The sequence below is a fragment of the Crocodylus porosus genome, unplaced genomic scaffold (genome assembly GCF_001723895.1).
Source record: "Crocodylus porosus isolate Cpor-Errol unplaced genomic scaffold, CroPor_comp1, whole genome shotgun sequence".
Classification (NCBI taxonomy): domain Eukaryota; kingdom Metazoa; phylum Chordata; order Crocodylia; family Crocodylidae; genus Crocodylus; species Crocodylus porosus.
Window position 1 is genome coordinate 52,702,232 of NW_017728947.1, and position 18,819 is coordinate 52,721,050.

Sequence of the window (18,819 nt, forward strand, 5' to 3'; positions counted from 1 at the left end):
CCGAGGGGACCCTCAGGGTGTGGCGCGTGCCCATCTGTGTCATGCCTCTGGTAGGCTGGCTACGGCTGGGGCTGACTACTCTGGGGGGTCGCAGGCAGGGTCTCGTGCCCTCCCACGCCCTGTCCTGCATGAACTCCACGCTAACTCAAGTGCCTGTTTACGCAGCCTGGTCGCAGGGCTCCCTGGGGGGCTGGGCCAAGTAGGGTCCTGGGCGGGGGCTTGACCCGGCCCGGCACCAGGCAGCGGCCTCCTCCCAGGGAGCGAGGAGTTAACCCCTTCCCACCACGAGCCCGCTTACCTCCGGCAGAATCCGCTGAAGGCAAGACATGTTCTACAGATAGAATGGGGGCTGTATCTGTGAGTACTCTGATACCAGTGTTACCCACTCTGGATATCATCTTGTGTATCTTGTGTATCTTGTAAAGCTGAAATACCTCCACTTGTCATGTCTACACTACAATTATCATTGTGACTGCAGTGGAGCATAGACCAGTGGTTCAGGGTATGGAATATTTTCAGCAAAACAGATAAATCACTTCTATAAAATAAAAGGACTAAGGTCACCCAGAGGAAACATTTTTACTAAACCACATACTTAGAATCGTAGCTGTTGTTATATCATTCAGGTATGGACTTAAGCAAGTACTTAACTTTATGCAAGGATATACCTAAGTAAAACATGGCAAATAATTTGCTTAACTGGGGCATTAACTATGAATTTAAAATTTTACTAAACAGATTTTCTTTTCTGAAAAAGAGCAAGAGAATGGACTGGATGCTGTAACTCACTGGAGTTCCCATCATTGTGTATGTCTTTCCTGAACCCGTCTGTCCATATGCAAAGAGGCAGATGTTATATCCCTTAAAGGCCCCAGAGAGTACCGATGTGCCAAGGTCCTGGAATACCTGGAACAGTGAAACAGAACATGCATTTCATGTACAAATTCTTGTCCCCAAATACCCAGAGTCATTTGCAAATCTTTCCATTATTTTTCACAACTGCACAAAGTTAAGCATTGCCATTTGTCAGTTAACTATTTTCATAGAACCTAAAATAATGGAAATTCAACAAGATAATTACTGACGATGCACAAAAAAGAGAATCAAATTGTATGGACAGTACTCAACATAGTGACACAATACAGAAAATTTAACAAACTCACTGGGACATTAAACAGTAATCAGACTAGCCTGTCTCAATTTTCCCTACGAACTGTCATCTTGCATCAGATATTTGGCTAATTTAGTCTAGTATCCATATTCTCTATTGCTCTGTGAGTTAAAAAATATTTTCTTTTATCAATTAGAATTTGCTATTTTTTCAGGTCCATTGGATGTTGTCTCCTTTTGGGATGAGGTAGAGAAAACAGAATCTCAGTTTACATTTTCTACACCATAGGCACCTTGGCTAACTTCTAGTCAAGGTAACTTCTTAATTTTCTTTATCTGAACTGCTAAATATCTGTTCATAAAAGAACAGAACAAGTGTAAATATTCTGAAAAAAAATTATGTTGTGCTTGCCGAAAGTTTTAATAGTGTTTTCTCTCTATTTTGCCTCCTTCTACTTGCTCTGCCTTCTCCTTTATGCTACTTAAATTCACTGTCAGGATCCTCCGTGGCCTGTTCTCACACTATCTATCGTCTTTCACTTTCAGTATGTCAAGCACCACCTCCAGTCAAGCCAACTGCTCATCTGTTTATTTTTTATAACACATGACTGTGCTTCTTCCACACTGCCCTTCACACTTGGGAGCAATTCCCAGTAAACATCTCACAGAGCTCTCCCTTGCGACCAGTCAGAGCCCCAGCCTGGACATCTGGAAGCTTTGGAAGACCTTTTCATTTGGGAAAGTTTTAGCAGACAGGGTTAATTTGGGGGATATTGTTTGCAGCACTGTTTGTGGAGTTGTTTTACTACTGTTTCATTTTAATATTTTATCTGTTTTTTATAGTTTATCTTGTTTTTATTGAAAGATGCCCTGACCTTTTTTGTGGAAGATGAGATATGAATCAAACAAGCAAACAAATATCTTCCTTCAAGTCTCTTCTCCAAAGTCTCCTTTTGTTACTCTCAAAAAAACAAAAAAACTGACATAGTGTAGATGTGCTGAGACCATGCCTATAGTGCAGACCAAAACTGCTTTCTCGTACTTGTGCAGCCCATTTCTGGGTACCCATATCTTGTCCCTGTTCTTTAACTAAGATAAAAAGCTCTCTAACTACATCTTTTTGCTTTAAATTTATACAAGGCCTAACACCTAATGAACCTAATAAAGTGCCAGGTTATGAACAGGCTCTTAAGAAGTGAGGAAGAGAATGATGATGATGATGTTGATGGAGTGAGGCTTCAACATTTACAGGGCCAAAAGCAAATGAATCGTAGAGAAGTAGGGCTAAAAGGGACCACCAGAGGTCATCTAATCCAGCCCCTGCTTGAGGAAGGATCATCCCTTATCCAAACCATCCTATATAAATCCATAACCTAAACTCTTACTCAGCTATTGCCAACCCTGACACAATGCAAGACATAACACCCTAGCTTGCCACAGGTAAGGCAGGAGAACCACAGCGACCAACATACTGCTTAAAAGGGTGTTAATATATGCGCAAGAGATCTCAGGTAGAAGGCCACACTAGGGATGTAAATATAATTTTTAAAATTAGCCATTTAAACTCTTCTAATTATATATATTATAATGGTTAACCATTTAACCAAACTTCTTCTCATGTCTGTACCTCACATTTGACCATTTTGTTATACATGCTTGTACTCATTTGTTGTACTTTGTGAGACTGTTCATTGTACATGTGCCTTTGAGCAGCAAGCACTGAAGCAGGTGTTGCACAGTCTGAGGTTTTGTGCCATAGTAACAGGTGGTTGAACTGATGGTATAGTCCCATTTCTTCATTAATTCCTTGGAATGTCAGACTCTGGTACACATGCAATTGAGACAATGCCATCGCCACCTTTGTCATGATTTGTCAGCCCCTGGTGGTCAGGACTTAGCTGCTAGAATGTACATTTTTTCACTGTCAGGTATTTTCTTCACCCTCTCATTCCACATCTGTAGTTGCATCGCCTTGGGTGTGACATTGAGATGTTGGGTGCTGGTGAGGAAGCTCCTCTGTGACTTCAGACATTTGTGTCCTGTGGGATGGTTATACAATGAGCATCTCATATCTTTAGGTTGTCTCGATCATTCTGTACTGCTGGCCGCTGCTCTTCTGATATCAGGCGGAGCAATGCCAGCCAGCAGGTACACGCTGCTTAGGTTGGGGGCCATAGCAGAAGTGTTCACGTCACAACCCATCAGCTAATACCTGATGATGCTACCTGTGAATTTTTTTAACACTCCAGATCACGATTTTGGTTAACCAGTAACACATATCTATGGAGTAGCCAGTACAAGATCTGCTTGCCACAGGGCAAGACACATGCAAGAGGCAAGAGGCGCTCCTGGTGCCGGCCGTTACATCCTGTCCTACCTCCCCTTCCTCGCCTCTCTTCCTCTGGGGAGAAGGCTCGCTTGGCTCGGCTCCCCCAGCCCCAGCACTTTTATTTATGCAGGCAAAACTGCTGGTGGAAGAGGCATGCAGTGTGCAAAAGCAGGCTGGGCTGCCTCTGGGAAGGGTAGTACTGGTAAACCATGCAATAATTCACACAAAGTAGCCTGTTTTAAATGTTAACTGTAATGCATTAATGATTTAAATACATTTATAACCTTTTAAATCCCTAGGCCACACCCACCCCACTATAGTGGAAGGCAAGAACTTCCACAGTCCGTATCACTCTGACTATGGGGGAAAATTCCTTCCTGATCCCAAAGATGACAACTGAGACCCTCTAGCCAGGAACCTCTGCCTTTAAGTCCCAGCAGGAGACTCAAGTCCCATCTAAGGAAAGGCTTAGAACATCTTTAAAGTGCTGGATATGGCAGAAAACAGCAAGAGATCACTTTGTGGTTGGGTCTTATTTTGGTTTACTCTATCCTTTTAAGGATGTGGCTGCACTCAAATCAATTGTCCATGTTCCCAATGCTTCAAATACACATTGCACTATGAAAACCACTAGTAAGGTCTTCTCTGCAGCATACACTGGCATGTAGAATCCTCTTGTATAGTAAGCTGCTAAGCCCTCAAGCACAGCAGAAATGAGCTCAGTTCTTCTAGTCTTTCAAAGTAAATACTGTAAGCATAAAAATCTTTTCTGTTCATGGAGAAAATAAGGCTGTTTATATACACAATTGCATACTGTGTTACTTGAAAAATGTTGTCCATTGCCAGTACATTTGTTTCTTAAAGAGACTAGTTAATATATTAAGATTGGCAATGGTGAATAAAGAAAGCAAACATATTACAGAAACACCATCAGTCTTCCTCTGGTCCAAAACAAGAATAATAACCAGAGGCATTAAAAATCATTCTTGAAACATTACTTTTCATATAGTATTTCAGTTCAAACTGAAACAGATGTAAATTCTCAGCAGGACTATGAACAGACTTGTTTCCACTGAAAACTGAGACTATGTACATCTTTTATTGGTCAAGAACACCTTTGCTATTTGTGTTCTCTGATAACAAAACAACTGAGTCAGAAGTCCAAAATATCAACTAACAGAGGTTCAGTGGCAACATGTCTGACTAATCACGTTGTGTCAAGGATAACAGCCCCTGAAAAATTCAACCAGGATACCATAAGTAGGAAGAGAGAACTGCAAAATTGTGTAATACCCTTAACACATATTGACCAAGGATAGTGAAAATTTAGCTTATATTAAATGCAATAAAGAAGAGCTATGCTGAACAGGCATCCATCTTCCAGTCTAGAAATGGATGGTTTGAATACACAAATGGATAATAAAATATTTATGCAGCATAATTTTCACAGGCATTAGTTCACACAGCTATCAGTATGATATGAATACTTTACAATCTGCATAAGACAAATACAAATCAAGATATAGGACAATAGTTCATAACAGGAACTGTGTAACAATTACTGCTGAAGAGAAGCTGCTTGAAGTGCCTTTGAAGAGAGATCCTGGAGAAGTGAAGGAAGTGGATGCCAAGACTTCAACCAGGTCAGCATCTCACCCAAAGCATTCTAAGCAGAGGGAGCATGAAAGGTGGCATGAGGGAGAGAAAGGGAACTAGAAGGAAAGTGTGTTGAGCAAGAAAGGACGCAAGGAAAAAAATAGGGCAGAGATTACAACGGGCCTGAGTAGGTGTGGATAAGAAGGTTGCATCTGATGTGGTAATGGTTTAGAAAAATTACTTTTTCTTTTCAACATGCTTTAAGGCAGATTGCAGTCAAAATTTGAAATTCTCTCAGAGCTACTGAAAAAGATGCTCTCCTGTTTCATATTTCAGATGCAAGCGCTCCTGGACACCACAATTAGAGTTTTGTTTGTTTGTTTGTTTTTAAGTTTTCCTTATAATCAAATGCATGCTTAAAGTATAAAATAAGATCACAGGCAGCATTTGACCACAAAACTGGCCTTCTCTGAGCTGTGGGAAAATGTAACGTTAGAGATTTGATTTGGCATTAAAGTTTACTTGGAGGTTGCTTTGTAGTACTGTTTCAACATCTGTTTTTATTCAAGTCACTTGTTTCTATAGAAAAGGCAATGCTTTTTTTAAAATAATTGAATAAATATCATATTCCGCTGTGGCCAGATGCTGAAGCTCTTACTTCACAAGAAAATGTTTAATAGGGTTGCTGACTTGAGTAAGGATTGGCCCCTGCATTTGTAGAAGAGGACCAATTTTATTAATACAAAGTGCTTTAAAGTCTTCCTTTACTCTTATTTAGTAATAGTTGCTGGCTTTAGTCCCACTGCACTTGGGCAGCTGTGACCTATTTCTTTAGCCACAATGCTGCTGCTGCTTAGAAAGTGGCCAGTCTGTAATGGATCCCTATTGTGCCTAAAACAGTTCCAGATTGCTTACCACAAGTGGTTTTTTAACTGAAAATCATTATACTTGGGTTCAGTTACTCAGCAACAGCTGGAACAGTCTTCTAATTAAAGAGGCAGCTGTCAGTAAATGAACTATGATTGTGGTAAGGTAGAATATTTTATTTATTATTAGGTGCCTCAGCTTTAGAGTACAGTGATGAATCTATGGCAGGCTGTTCTTTAAATGTACGTATTAAAAAATGTGAGGGCCAAATTCTCTTTCAAGTTCTTCTGATGTAATTTCACTATTGTCAGTGGAGCTCCACTGAAAGAAGAATCTGATCTTGTACTTTTAGGTTCATTACCTCAACACAATACACATTAAGCCACTGTTTTTTCCAAAAAGATCAAAATGATTTTGAAAAGTGTCGGAATATCACAAGTCAAAATGGTATAATATGATTCTTGGTCTAATTCATCAAGGTAGGAAATTGATGTTTTGGGACATCGGTACTCAACCTTTTGGCTCCATGGACCAGATGAGTGGTGTGGGGCCTCTCTGCTGGCTGGATTAGGTCCTGAGGCCTGATACTGCCCTCTTCTGCTCCTGCACACTGGGATTGGGTCCTGGGCACTGCCCCATCCCACTGTGATTGGGTCAAGGAGGCCCAGCACCACCTCCTCTGTCCCTCCAAAAGTTGGTCTCGTGCTTAAGGAAGTTAACTGATGTTCTAGAGAAACAGATTCTAAGCCTACCACTGCTAGAGTTCCCACAAGATGCTAGTCAAGCCACTTAAATCAAACTTTTCATAGGTTGCCACTGTGTATTTTTTATTCTCTGGGTGACTGACTTGAATCCCTGGGTTTTTATTTCAGAAACTTGGTCACTTGCAGATGCAGCTAAAAAAATCAATGGGAACTCTACCTTGAGGAAAATAAATGTTATAGAATGCAAAGTACTTTGAAAAATCATGCCCTGGTCATCTCAAATTGGGAACCCAGATTTACCAGGTATTACTTAACTTTATTGTATTTCATCATCACACTTGTGAGTCTGTGCCTCAGTTCCCCATGAATAAAAGGACGATAATACCACCATTCCCTAAACAGGAATGTTGGCAAATTGAATCATGTTTGTGAAGAACTGGGATATTATTAAGGGTGCACCGACAGAGATGTTCTGGGCCATTACCAATGGCCAATTTTTAATGAGCCATATCAGCCGATACCGATCTGATTCTGATATGCAGCTCCCCAGTGTGGAGAGTGGCTTCTGACTGGTAAATCTGTTGTGAGGGAAGGCAAGGGGCATGTGGGAGGGGCAGATCGAGGCCCCCTATGGTGAGGGAGGGAGTGGGGTTGGCACTGGGGCAGGGGCTGCCCAGCTGGGGCAGGACACAGGATGGAGCCATGGCTTGTCCAGGGGCACAGAGGGGAGGAGGGATGGCTTCTGCCACTGCTGGCACCCCAGGAGAGTATGGGGGGCAGATCTGTGTGGGGCAGGGTGGGCTGCCACTGTGGGCTGGGGCTGCACTGCATTCTTCCCAGCAGGGGGTTGGGCTGGGCTGGGGTGGCGCTAAGAGGGCGGTACTGGGGGGCAGGCTTGGCAAATTTTGGGGTGACCGCAGCACCCCCCCCAGTAGCCCCGCATCCAGCACTGTTGCCGCTCACTTGGAGCACAGCCCAGCCCCCAGCTGGGAAGAGCCTGGTGCAGACCCTGGCCCCAGCCTGTAGCAGCAGCCCACCCCACCCTTCACACAGATCCAGGGGGCACACAGTGGCAGGAGTCACCCCCCTCCCTGGGATGAACCATGGTTCCATCCCGTACCCCACCCCACCCTGGCTGGACAGCGCCTGCCCCAGCCCCAGCCGCACTCCCTCCCTCACTGCAGGGGCCTCAATCTGCCCCACCATGTCCCTTCCCTCCCCCCACCACAGACTTACCAGCTGGACCTGGCTTCTAACCATGCTGCTGGGCTGCACTCCTGACCGCCTGTGCGCTGCACTGCAGATGCGCGTGCACGAGGCATTTATTTGCCACATAAGACAAAAAAAACCTGATTGTCACTACTCTCAATTTTCCTCATATGCTCAGTGCTGATCCGATATGGAACCGATATGTTGGTGCATCTCTAGATAGTATAGTTATGAACACCAGGGAAAAAAAACCCATAAGGAATTTAGTCATTCTGTTTCCAAAACAGGATCTGAAAAGTATGCAATGCTTTTCTGGGGAATTTAACAGTAAGAAGATCACAAAAGACTGAAGATCTGCTCACTTAGAGAGCATCATCCTGTGCAAGGGAAAAAAAGCCCACTAAGAATACCTCACTCCTCAAGTAGTTGCACTGAAATCACTGGGACAGTTCATGAAATTATATCCTGCTCACTGCAGAAGGTCTTGTTTATGAACCATTTTTTTACTGCTATGCTCATTTAGAAATGAACAATTAAAATTATACAGCCCTCTGACAGAGGAACAAGATACTGTAGAACCTGCACAGTTGGTGGGGTTAAGGTCCAGAGACTCTGCAAAGATCTGGATTTGGAAACCAGCCAGGGGTCATACACAACTTCAGCACACAGCTGTGCAGGACCCCCGAGGTGTTCCAGCTGTTTTCTGCATCTTTCATTTCAAAGGTCTTTGTCCCTCCAGTTAGCCCTGCAGGACCGCTGACACAGTCAGTATAGAAGCATCCCTCTTCAAAATAAAAGCTACAGCAGGTTTTCCCTTTATTTGCCACACCTCTACAAATTAAGCAGGTTGCAAATTATCTGGATACAAATGACCTGGGTACTACTATATACAGATAAAGCACTTTTATACAGTATGACTGTTGACATTAAGGGTTATATGGCTTTAAGCATATCACCTATAAACTGATCTAGTACAGTAGTAATAAAAGTCTCTGTAGGACAAACCTAAGTCTTTGTAGGGTAGTTGGGGGGCACCCTCCAGCAGAGCTGGGGGCTGCAGGTTGAAAGTGAGGGGCATGGGCAGGTTTGGAGGATCTGTGACTTGAGAGTGAGGGGCACGGGGGTGGGGAGTAGGGGCCTGCAGAACACGAGTGAGGGCCAGCAGCAGGGAGTGTCAGGGGGGGCTGCATATTGGGAATAAGGAGCATTGACACGGCCAGGGGGCTGTGGGCTGGGAGTGAGGTGTCCCTCTCACTGGTGTCCTCTTTTTTGGAACAGGAAATATGGTAACCATAGTTAATCTAGATTTTATTTCCAGCTCTGCCACTGACATCTTATAATCACATTGTTCAAATTACTTAACCTCTCTTCGTTTCAAGTTTCCTACCTGTAAAATAGGAATAATATCACCTATCCTCACTAGAATACTGTCAGATTGCTTAACTAATGTCATAAAACACCTTGCAACCTCAGATGTGAAACACTATAAAACTGCAAATTCTTCTTATTATTATTCCTGGAAGTATCTTCCCGCACTGATAAAGAAATCAGTATAAGATCTGTCCCAAATTATAGACCATATTCATTACAGAAGAAAGCCTCACAGAATTCAATAATTTGTCATCCTATGCTAGCAATGAATTTGGCCTAGTGCAATGACCGAGCATGATGTAATCCACTGCTGCTCAACTGGCTATGCCTGTTCATTTTTCTTCAGAGATAGAAGTTTAGATATTAGCCTTCAAAGCCCAAGCTCTGTAAAGCTCTTAACCAAACACCTAACAGTAAACATATTGGTTACTTAGACAAATCAAAAGCAGATGTGTTATATATGCTTCCCTGAATTAATTTTTAAGAGAAGATACAGTATCAGGCCTCTGGCAGACATTAAAATTAAGACATGATTAGCATGTTAACTGAACCATAAACAGTAACCTTGCCATACGTTCAAAGAATTAATGGCATGACAGAATGGGGAACCCGCCACAAAAATATTCTGCAGACGATGTACAACATTTCTGTGGCTGGATTTTACAAACTGTAATCTTTTGTTTTCATGCATTTTTATAGTACCTTTCTAATATTGTATAAAAATAAATTTGTGGCTTACATAGTACTATTAATGGCTACTTTTGAAGGAAACATTGCTAAATAAGATAGCTGTCATCTTGGTGTAATCCACCAAACCAGTGGCTGATATTATCTCAAAACTATAACCCAAATAGTTGTCATATATCGTAATATAGTTGATAGTGAATTCTTGAGGCTTGTTTCAAAACTTTCCTTTAGGAATATATTCTGAACTTATCATAGTAGGTTTAAAGAATTTAGGCATGTGGGACATTTATATATGTGCTCTGGGATTGGGCGGGGAAGACTTTAGTTGAACAAGGTTTAAATGAAAGCACCGCCACCACCATTTTTCCATGCAAGAATGCTGATAGATGGGATGCTGGAGTCTGCTGGAGCAGGGTAATTACTACGCTCCAGCACACTTGATTGAGTCTGCTCCGACATGCTGTAATTACAGTGCACCAGAGCAGCCTCACTGCACATGTATAAGCGGCAAGCTCTCTTGAAGTCTAGCATCTTGAGTTCAGACTATAAAGCCAAACTCATCACTGGTACCCCTACTGCAGCAAGTAAGATACAGCTGAATGCCTGCCCTTAATTTGTGCTGCTTCTCTTTCCTATATTCCAGTCTGTGTGCCAGCTCTCATAGCTTGACCCATCAGATGGAAATTTTTTTAAAGACTTTATCATCTACAATGTAGATCTGGGACACAGCACTTTGCATTTACAAACAGCAAACTTTTCTGGGGGTGAAAACTCCTTCTATTGTAGTTTTTCCAATATTAAATTGGAATGACAGGTGCTGAAGTCAGGCAATCCTTAAAAATACTTCAAAACCACATGCAACTGTTTATCTAAATCCTAACTGATGTGTCTGAAAGTTTCTACACACATATATGTCAGAAAATCTTTTAAACACCTAAAAGATAACTTTAACCTTTCCTGCTTTTAGGCTTGCAGTAGCTGTTAAATCTCCATTAGGTTAACAAAATACTTCAGTATCCCTTTAATAGGGAGATTTTTTTATATTCACAAAGGGAGTTAAGCCCCCTAATTTTCCCTTTATGCCTTTTGAAGTACTGCCCTTTATACATTCATCTGCCTTTTACAAGCAAGTAATACATTTTAAGATGCTTGTGATTAAGTTTGCATTACTGTAAATTTCTTGCATATAATGCCATTCAAAAACTAAATGATAAATTTTACTTATGAAATGGTCTGTTTGAGCATGAACGTTGTGTGTACCTTTCCCTTTTCTCTTAAATGCCTGGATTCCTTTGCCATCTGGAATCTATCTATTGGATTATAGGTAGGTAATTGCAACAGATGCTGGACTGGCACTTGAGAAAAATTTGTGATTACCACCATCAGAACTGAGATCAGACAAAAGGAAACAAGAGACAGTGAAAAAGGACCTATTTTTTAAAACTTTTTTCAAAACTCATATTACAGGATAAGTACAAAAGTAAGGGCGAAAATCAGCAGGACAACTTTACTTCCAAGAGACAGATAGTCAGAGAAAGGAATACAGAAAACAAGCATTTTTTTTTTTAATTTAAATAACAAAATCAGTAATCCCCCAGTGAGGCAAGATGTCATTTAATACTTTCAGTAGATCAGATTTATAGTACCATACTATGCCATATCATAACATACTTTAACCTTCTTAAATTTGTTTCCAGGATACTGAGAAATACTCACTTGTTTGATGTGGGAACATATCCTATTCTACCACGTAAAACTTAAGTATTTCTATAATTATAAATTACTATACCCTCTGCAAAGAGCATATACATATTTTGGATTGGTGCCTAGAAAAAATAGGCACTGGTATTTGTGCACCAATCCTCCCACACTATGCCAAGGATCTTCTGGAGGTAGCACTGGTGAAGGCATTCTAGGCTTTTCAGGTGGTCCATGTAGGTCACAACCAGAGAAAAGCTGGCATTACCACAGCTTTATGTAATAGGAGCTTTGTTCAAGTCTCAATATTGTGATTGTTGAGCACAAGATGATATGGTCTTCTGAAGGCAGAGCTGGCATACTAGATCCTATACTGGATTTCCTCAATGCTGGCCTTTTTAGAGAGACGGCTGCTGAGGTATGCAAAGTATTCAACATTCTCCAGCTCCTGCCCATCAATGAGGATCTTTGCCAGGGGAGTTGATTGGCCTGGAGCAGCTTGGTGAAGTACCTTTGTTTTTCCGATGTTAAGGGTCAGTCCAGGCACTGGTATGGTTGAGAGAAGCAGTTAAGGGCTGTTTGTAGGTCTTCCTCAGTATGTGCAATGACAGTACAATCACCGGCATAATGAAGTTCCACAACTAAGGCTGATGTAACTTTGGTTTTGGCACAAAGGTGGGAAACTTTGAAAAGGTTTCCATACATCCTGTACTCAGTGCCAATGCCATGTGGCAGATGGTCACAGATAAGATCTTGATGATTGCAAAAAAAATGGAAAACAGAACTGGTGCAATCACATCGCACAAATGCCAGTGTTCTTACCGATGCTAACAACACCAGCATAGAAGCGTTGATTATTCAACATTAGCTGTGGCAGACAAAGCATTATGTGCACATGCCTGATATATGTTTACCAAAACAACTGCTATACTCCCAACTTGGCCAAAGACACGTGGAGGCCAGAGAAAACACTTCAAAAGATACCCTCAAGGCAAACATTAAGTGTGGCACTGACATCACAAATTGGGAAAAACTAGCCAGGGACAGAGCTACATAGCGATGCCTTATGAGAGAAGATGCATCTTACTTTGAGGAAAACCTCACCCTGGAGGCAGAAAAACAACAAAAACGGAAGAAAAAGAAACAAGACCGAGAAATCCATGGTTCGAACCTCCCTTTAACTACCAGGGAGTCTGCGGCTCTAGGATCAGTCTTCTTAGCCATCAAGGGACTCATCTACAACCCTTTACCTGACCCATGGGAGTGATCATCCTTGACCGTGAGTGATCACCATTGCTGAGAAGAAATGGAATTTAGTAGGGAGCATGTGCAATCATCATTAAAATATACAGACAATTAATGTTAACAGTGACAGCTTAAGAACTTGTATTTTTCCATAAAAGTCTTTGCTTTGCCTTCAGATGTTTGAAGTTGGCTGCTTTTTTAATAAAATATTTCCCAAAGTAGGATACTTATTTTAACTTTGTAAATAAATGTCGGATTATATTTATCCATTATCTGAACATTTCATGAGACATCTTCCTATACTGATTGTACTTTGGATATTTATAAAACAAGCCACGTGTGGATAACTCAGGGGTAGGAAAAATATGGCCTGTGGGCTAGACTCAGCCTGCCACGGGATTTTACTTGGCTCGTGGTGGGTCCCTTGGTCCTGCCCAGCTCAAGCACAGGGAGCAGCCCAGGCTGTGGCACATGTGGCTGGGCCCGCTGCCCCCATGTGCACAACAGGACAGGGGTGGCACAGCAGCTGGATTCTACTACCCAGCAGTCCCAGAGGTGGCTCATTCTGGCTACCCCTGCTGCCAACCCCAGCCCCACTGCATGGGCACCCCAGCCCATCTGCCTCATACCCACCCCAGTGGCAGAATAACATCCCTGTCTCTCTCCAAAACTCTGCTACCTGACAATTTGGTTACCATGGTCACAACTCCGTCCCATCTACCCTAAGCTGGATACATTCCTGAGGGAGGGGGGAAACCTGTTCCCTCTGCCCATGTGACTGGCATCACATACTTGGGAGAGGGACTTACGCTTCTTATTGTTCTAAGGAATGGCAACCTGACTGGGAGGGGGCTAGAGACCCTGCCAGTCTACCCGGCAACCAGTGATGCATTTCAAATTGGTTTGCTGGCAGCCAAAAGGTGCTGGCCTCCACTGGACCAGGTAAATGAGGTCATAAGGGCTATGTAAGTTAAGGACTGCCCAGAAGGAGGTGCAGTAGCCATGATGAAAACTCAGAGAGAAAGAAGCTGGACCATCTGAAACTTGCTCTCTCTCTTGAAACTCATGATCAATGAACTGCTTGGCTCCAGAGGGAATCTCCACCTGCCTCTGGATGATACTCGTGAGTAAGCTACCTGAGATCTAACTAGATATACAGCTTTCAGTAACTCAGATGCGTGATCAAAAGCTACCCAACCATCCGGCTTGCTCTATGGGATTTCTCTCATATTGCTCTACCTTGTACCCAATAAAGTTCTCCTTTGTACCTAGCATGGGAGACTTATTGGGACTGGATCTAGATTATGCCTTGGAGTCCCCAAGGGAGACGACTATTTGTGCTTCAAACTGAGGGAAGCACCCCAAGTTCTTGAAGTGGGTCAAGTACCCTCTAGGGCTACTAGGCCTGTTTTTCCCATGGGGCACAGAGCCAGGATCACTCCAGACCCTGGGTGGTGGTGGTGTTACCCCCAGGCTAGCAGGTGTGCTTCAGGAAGTGGGGTTGGCCAGACATGAGGCATCCCCAGGGAGGCACTCAGAGCCTGGAAGGTGGTCAGGCGCAGCGTGGTGGGTGGCTAAGCACAGGAGCACCCCGTACTGGCCCGCCACACATGGTGGCCAGCAGTAGGATCCGACAACCTGCTGTATTGAAGGCATAATTTGGGGAAGGGAATTGAGTCACTGAAAACCCTTGAGCAAACAATTTCTAATTTGGCATCGGGTCAACCGGACAGTGTAGATAGCTAGGATGGCAGACGAGTATGATGACCACGTGACTGTGGCTGACTTGAAAGAGACGATAAAAGAGAGGTCTTGCAGTGAGAAAGGAGCAAGAGAGAGAAGATCCCATTAAGATCCTGTGTGATAATGACCAAGCCGCAAGATCACCTCTGCGCATCCATCCAGAACCCACTGGGGGCCCTGAGGGGCCAACCTCTGAGTGAAACTTCTGGAAATACCAGCTGCAGCTAGATGCTGAGGAGCGAGAGCACAGGCTCAAGTATGAGCTACAGCTGAAGTGGATGGAGATGGTGGAGAGGGAGGTCGAGCATCAACACAAGAAGGAACAGCACAAGGGCAATAGACTGACTGGGTGGGTAGGGTCTCCGCAGAGACTGTCTGGGCCCCTCGTGGGCAGGGTGTGCTTGGCTGGGAGGATGGGATGGAGCCATCAGGTTAGCAGGGAGCAGGATCCAGAAGCAGGATGGATGGGTAGGAGCTGAAGCCAGGATTGTAAGAACATGTCAGTGGGGGGCCAGGGCCTGAGGCAGAGCTGCGACCCACTCCCTGCATGTCCCTGCCACTCAGGGAGTGCATCGTGGCTCTATGTGGGGCCCCAGCTCCATACTGTCACCACTTTGCAAGCCTGGCCCTGGTCTGCCTGTCCCACTCCCAGATACCACTCCCCACCTGCCTACTGACCCATCCCATCCACCCAGCTGAGCACACCCAAGCCATGGGGATTCTAGCCACTCTGAATGGAGGCCCTGTCTGCCTGCCCACCTGCTCCATCCAGCACCCTAAGTAGTGGATGCAGGGCGGATGGGCCTGGGCTGAAGAGTATCAATTGCCCCACCGCACCTGGCCAGGTCAGCATCCCCCTGCCTCCCAGCCCTCAACAGCTTACCCAAATTCCTAAAATGGCTTTCTAGCCAAAATAATTGCCCATCCCTGAAATAACTTATATAATTCACTTCTTTGCAATAAATTTTACATAAAATATGACAGAAATGGGTTCCAATTAGCTGGGCTGACAGATAATATGTCTGAAGTCAGTTAAACCAGTATTAGGAGTAACACTTTTACCTTAACTGAAGATACTCTAAAGTAAACTGACAACCCATTTGTACTCTTCTTCAACTTTCCCCTAGCAGCCCCACCCACTTCTTACTGTCAGACCCTGCTCGCTCTCAGCACATGGAAGTGAGAAGCAAATTTTAAAACAATAACCTTGAAATTAAACATGGTTGTGTCAATTTGTATAAAGTACCTATACACTTAGTTCATCCAGAGTTGATACATGTTACCTTTTTTTTGCAACTGATGTAAGTTTTAGCACGGGTACTCCATAAACACATTTTTGAGCAGCACTTTGGCACCTGCTTATATGTATGGATGTACTGAAATAGCTATTTTGTGATTTTACAGAAAACGTTAAATCAGGCATTTTCCATGAAAATCAGAGAAATCCATTAAAAAAATGGAGGCTCTACAAAAAAATCTCTGCTTTTTTTTTTTTTTTTCATTTGCAGCCATAGCTGCCCGGTCTGGCTGGGCCCATCCCAAGATAAGTGGGTGTGGAGGACGGAGCCAGGAGCATAGAGCAACAGAGTGCCAGGAGTCCCTAAAATGCACCGTTGGTAAGGGAGAGGGACACTTGTATCGTAGGAACAGCAAAACCCAGAGGAGGAGAGGAAGGGTTGGACACTAAGGTGAAAACTGTGGAAGAAGGAGGGCAGCAAAATTTTCACCCACAGGAGGGTGAAACAGAGAAGGAGGAAGGCGAAATTTCTGTGATTGAGGTAGCGCCAGAGGATAAAGGAGATGGAATGGAAGGGAAGATGGGGACAGCAAACAGCTCAGACATGGAGTTGGGGATGGGGAAGAAAGAAGACACCCTACAAACAACAGAAGTGGTGATGGAACAAGAGAAAGAATGAAAGAGACAGGCTGGCAAAAGAAAGAAAGTGTAGGGGCTGAAGATCAGGAAAAAGAAACCTGATAATGAGCCAGAGGAAAAGCCGGAGAAAAGTTTCCTGCCACTAATACCTCTAGCCTCCAGCTCGGAGCAGAGACTAGAAGGCAGGAAGTAGTGGGGAGGTGAGAATATGCAAGCCTTCCTAAATCCAAAAATGATTGGGCAGCTTGCAAAGGCTACAGGAATGCCAGTAAGAGAAGGGGACGAATCGACCACCCTGAACAGTCACCCTGAACAGTAGGGTGAACCTTAAAGGGACAGAAGAACTCATTTTAAAACATGCATAAATGGCATTGACAATAGTTTTGCTTAACGTCAGGAGTATCTTAACAAAGAAAAGAAGGGAAGAGATTGAACTAGTGCTGAACCAAGTAAGGGCAAACATAATCTCTTTATAAGAAGGAGAGGGATTATAAATGCTTTGGGAAAAGGTAGAGACAGGGACCATCTTGGTGGTCAGGGACAAATAAGAACAAAGCAGCAGCGGTAGCAACATTATTCAAGAACTCAAGAGCTGAAAGCCAAACAGGTACAAGAAGTCATCAGCAGTAGTTTGCAATGATGATACATCAGTCATGGAAATAGAATTAGAAATTGTTGACATATATGCATCACCTGAGAGGGTGGGAAGGAATGCACTACTTAGAAAGCTAGTGGTTTATGTGGTCAGAGAGAGACCATGCATAATAGCAAGAGATTTCAATTGTATAATCAAAGTGGGTGACAGAACAGGGGAAGGAGGAAAAAGAGCTTTAGATAGCTCACCTAGACTGTTAGAGATGTGTGGGCAAAGGAGAAAGTTTTCTCTAGAACAGATCCGAGTGGAAAGAAACAACAAAAACTGATTTTGTGTTTGTATCAAAAGAAATAGGGATAAGGAAGAAAGGTGGAAATGAGTCTTGGTAAGAGCCCCGTGAGAGGGAAGGGACAGTGGAAGTTAAATGTGCAGCTGTTACAAGATGAAGAGATATGTCAAGCATACACAAGACAGTATGAGGAATGGCAAACATTTAAGAAATATTTGGGGAGTAGCAGAGAATGGTAGATGATCGTGTAGAAGAGGATGGAAGAATTCTTCAGGAAGGAAGGCCGAAAATGAGCAGGGAAAAGAATGAATGAGCTAAGAGACACCTGCAAAGAAAGATGCAGGAGCTGCTAAAGGAAAGCACAGAAGGAAGACAAGTACAAGAAGAGCTAGAAGAAATAAGACAAGAGTTAGAAAGCTGGTTTAAAAGAAAGACAAGAAAGGAAAAGTTCTTAGCGCAAGCATCCTGGGTGGGAGAATGTGAACAGTGGTCCCAATACTTTTTGGCCAGAATGGAGACAGCAAAAGAAGAGCTTAAAGAACTGCGAGAACAAGGTGGTATCCAGATGGAAAAATCAGTTGGTGGTACTGGAGGCAACAAGGAGATTTGATGAAGAACTATATCCCAAAAAAGGAAACAGACAGAATGAAGATGAAGGATTTCTTAGAAGAGACTGAAGAGAAAGCAAAGAAGCTGGAAGAAGAGAACATGTAATCATGATCCAGTCTGTCATGTGCTTTTTCTAAATCTAGGTTTGCTATAACCATGTTTGTTTTTTCTCTTGGATGTGGGACAGTGCACCTCTGATCATTCTGATTGCTCTGGAGATCTTTCTACCTGGTACTGCACATATTTAGCCTTCATGTAGCGTCCTCTGGAGGTTTTTCCTCATCCTCAAAGCCAGCATCCAGGGCATTAATTTATAGGCCATATTAAGGAGTGTAATCAGTCTCTAGTTTTTCAGGAGTTCCTTTTCCCCTTTCTTGAAAACTAAGTTCACAATGCCTTTTGTAAAATCTTTCACTGCCTTTCCTGTTTTCGCTATTTCCTCAAACACTTCCATTATAGCCCTCTCTACCCACAGCCAAAACTTCTTGTAAAATTCCATAGGCAGTCCATTTGCTCCTGGTGATTTCCCTCTTTTAAAGGTTTTTAAGCACTCCTCCAGTTAATTTTCCAGGGCAGGGCAGCGGGGAGCTGGGAGCAAGCAGCTTTCTGTGTCCTGCCACGCTGCTTTGCAGAAGCGGCGAGGACAGCACAGTGGGGAGCACTGCTGGTATGTGCTGCCTCCCCGGAGCCCAGGGCTGGGGCTGGGAGGCAGCTGGGGCTGGGGCGCAGAGGCATTAGATGTTTGCAGGTGGCCCAGGTTCTGGGTAACTGCTGACAGCCACAGAGCCCGGGTTACTCCCAGCAGGGCTTGCAGTGTCCCAGCTGCCTGTTGGGAGCAGCCTGGGCTCCCGGCTGGCAGCAGCTACTCAGAGCTGGGGTTGGCTGCAGCCG

The 18,819-nt window shown here is 43.6% G+C and overlaps 1 protein-coding gene across 1 annotated transcript in view; it reads right to left on the minus strand.

The window, feature by feature from the left end:
- Positions 1 to 18,819, minus strand: part of STARD9 (StAR related lipid transfer domain containing 9) — a 211,932-nt gene that overhangs the window by 114,871 nt on the left and 78,242 nt on the right. The window contains exon 4 of the mRNA XM_019551344.1: positions 790 to 906. Within this exon, the coding sequence (XP_019406889.1) occupies positions 790 to 906 (117 nt within the window). The remainder of the gene's footprint in view (positions 1 to 789; positions 907 to 18,819) is intronic.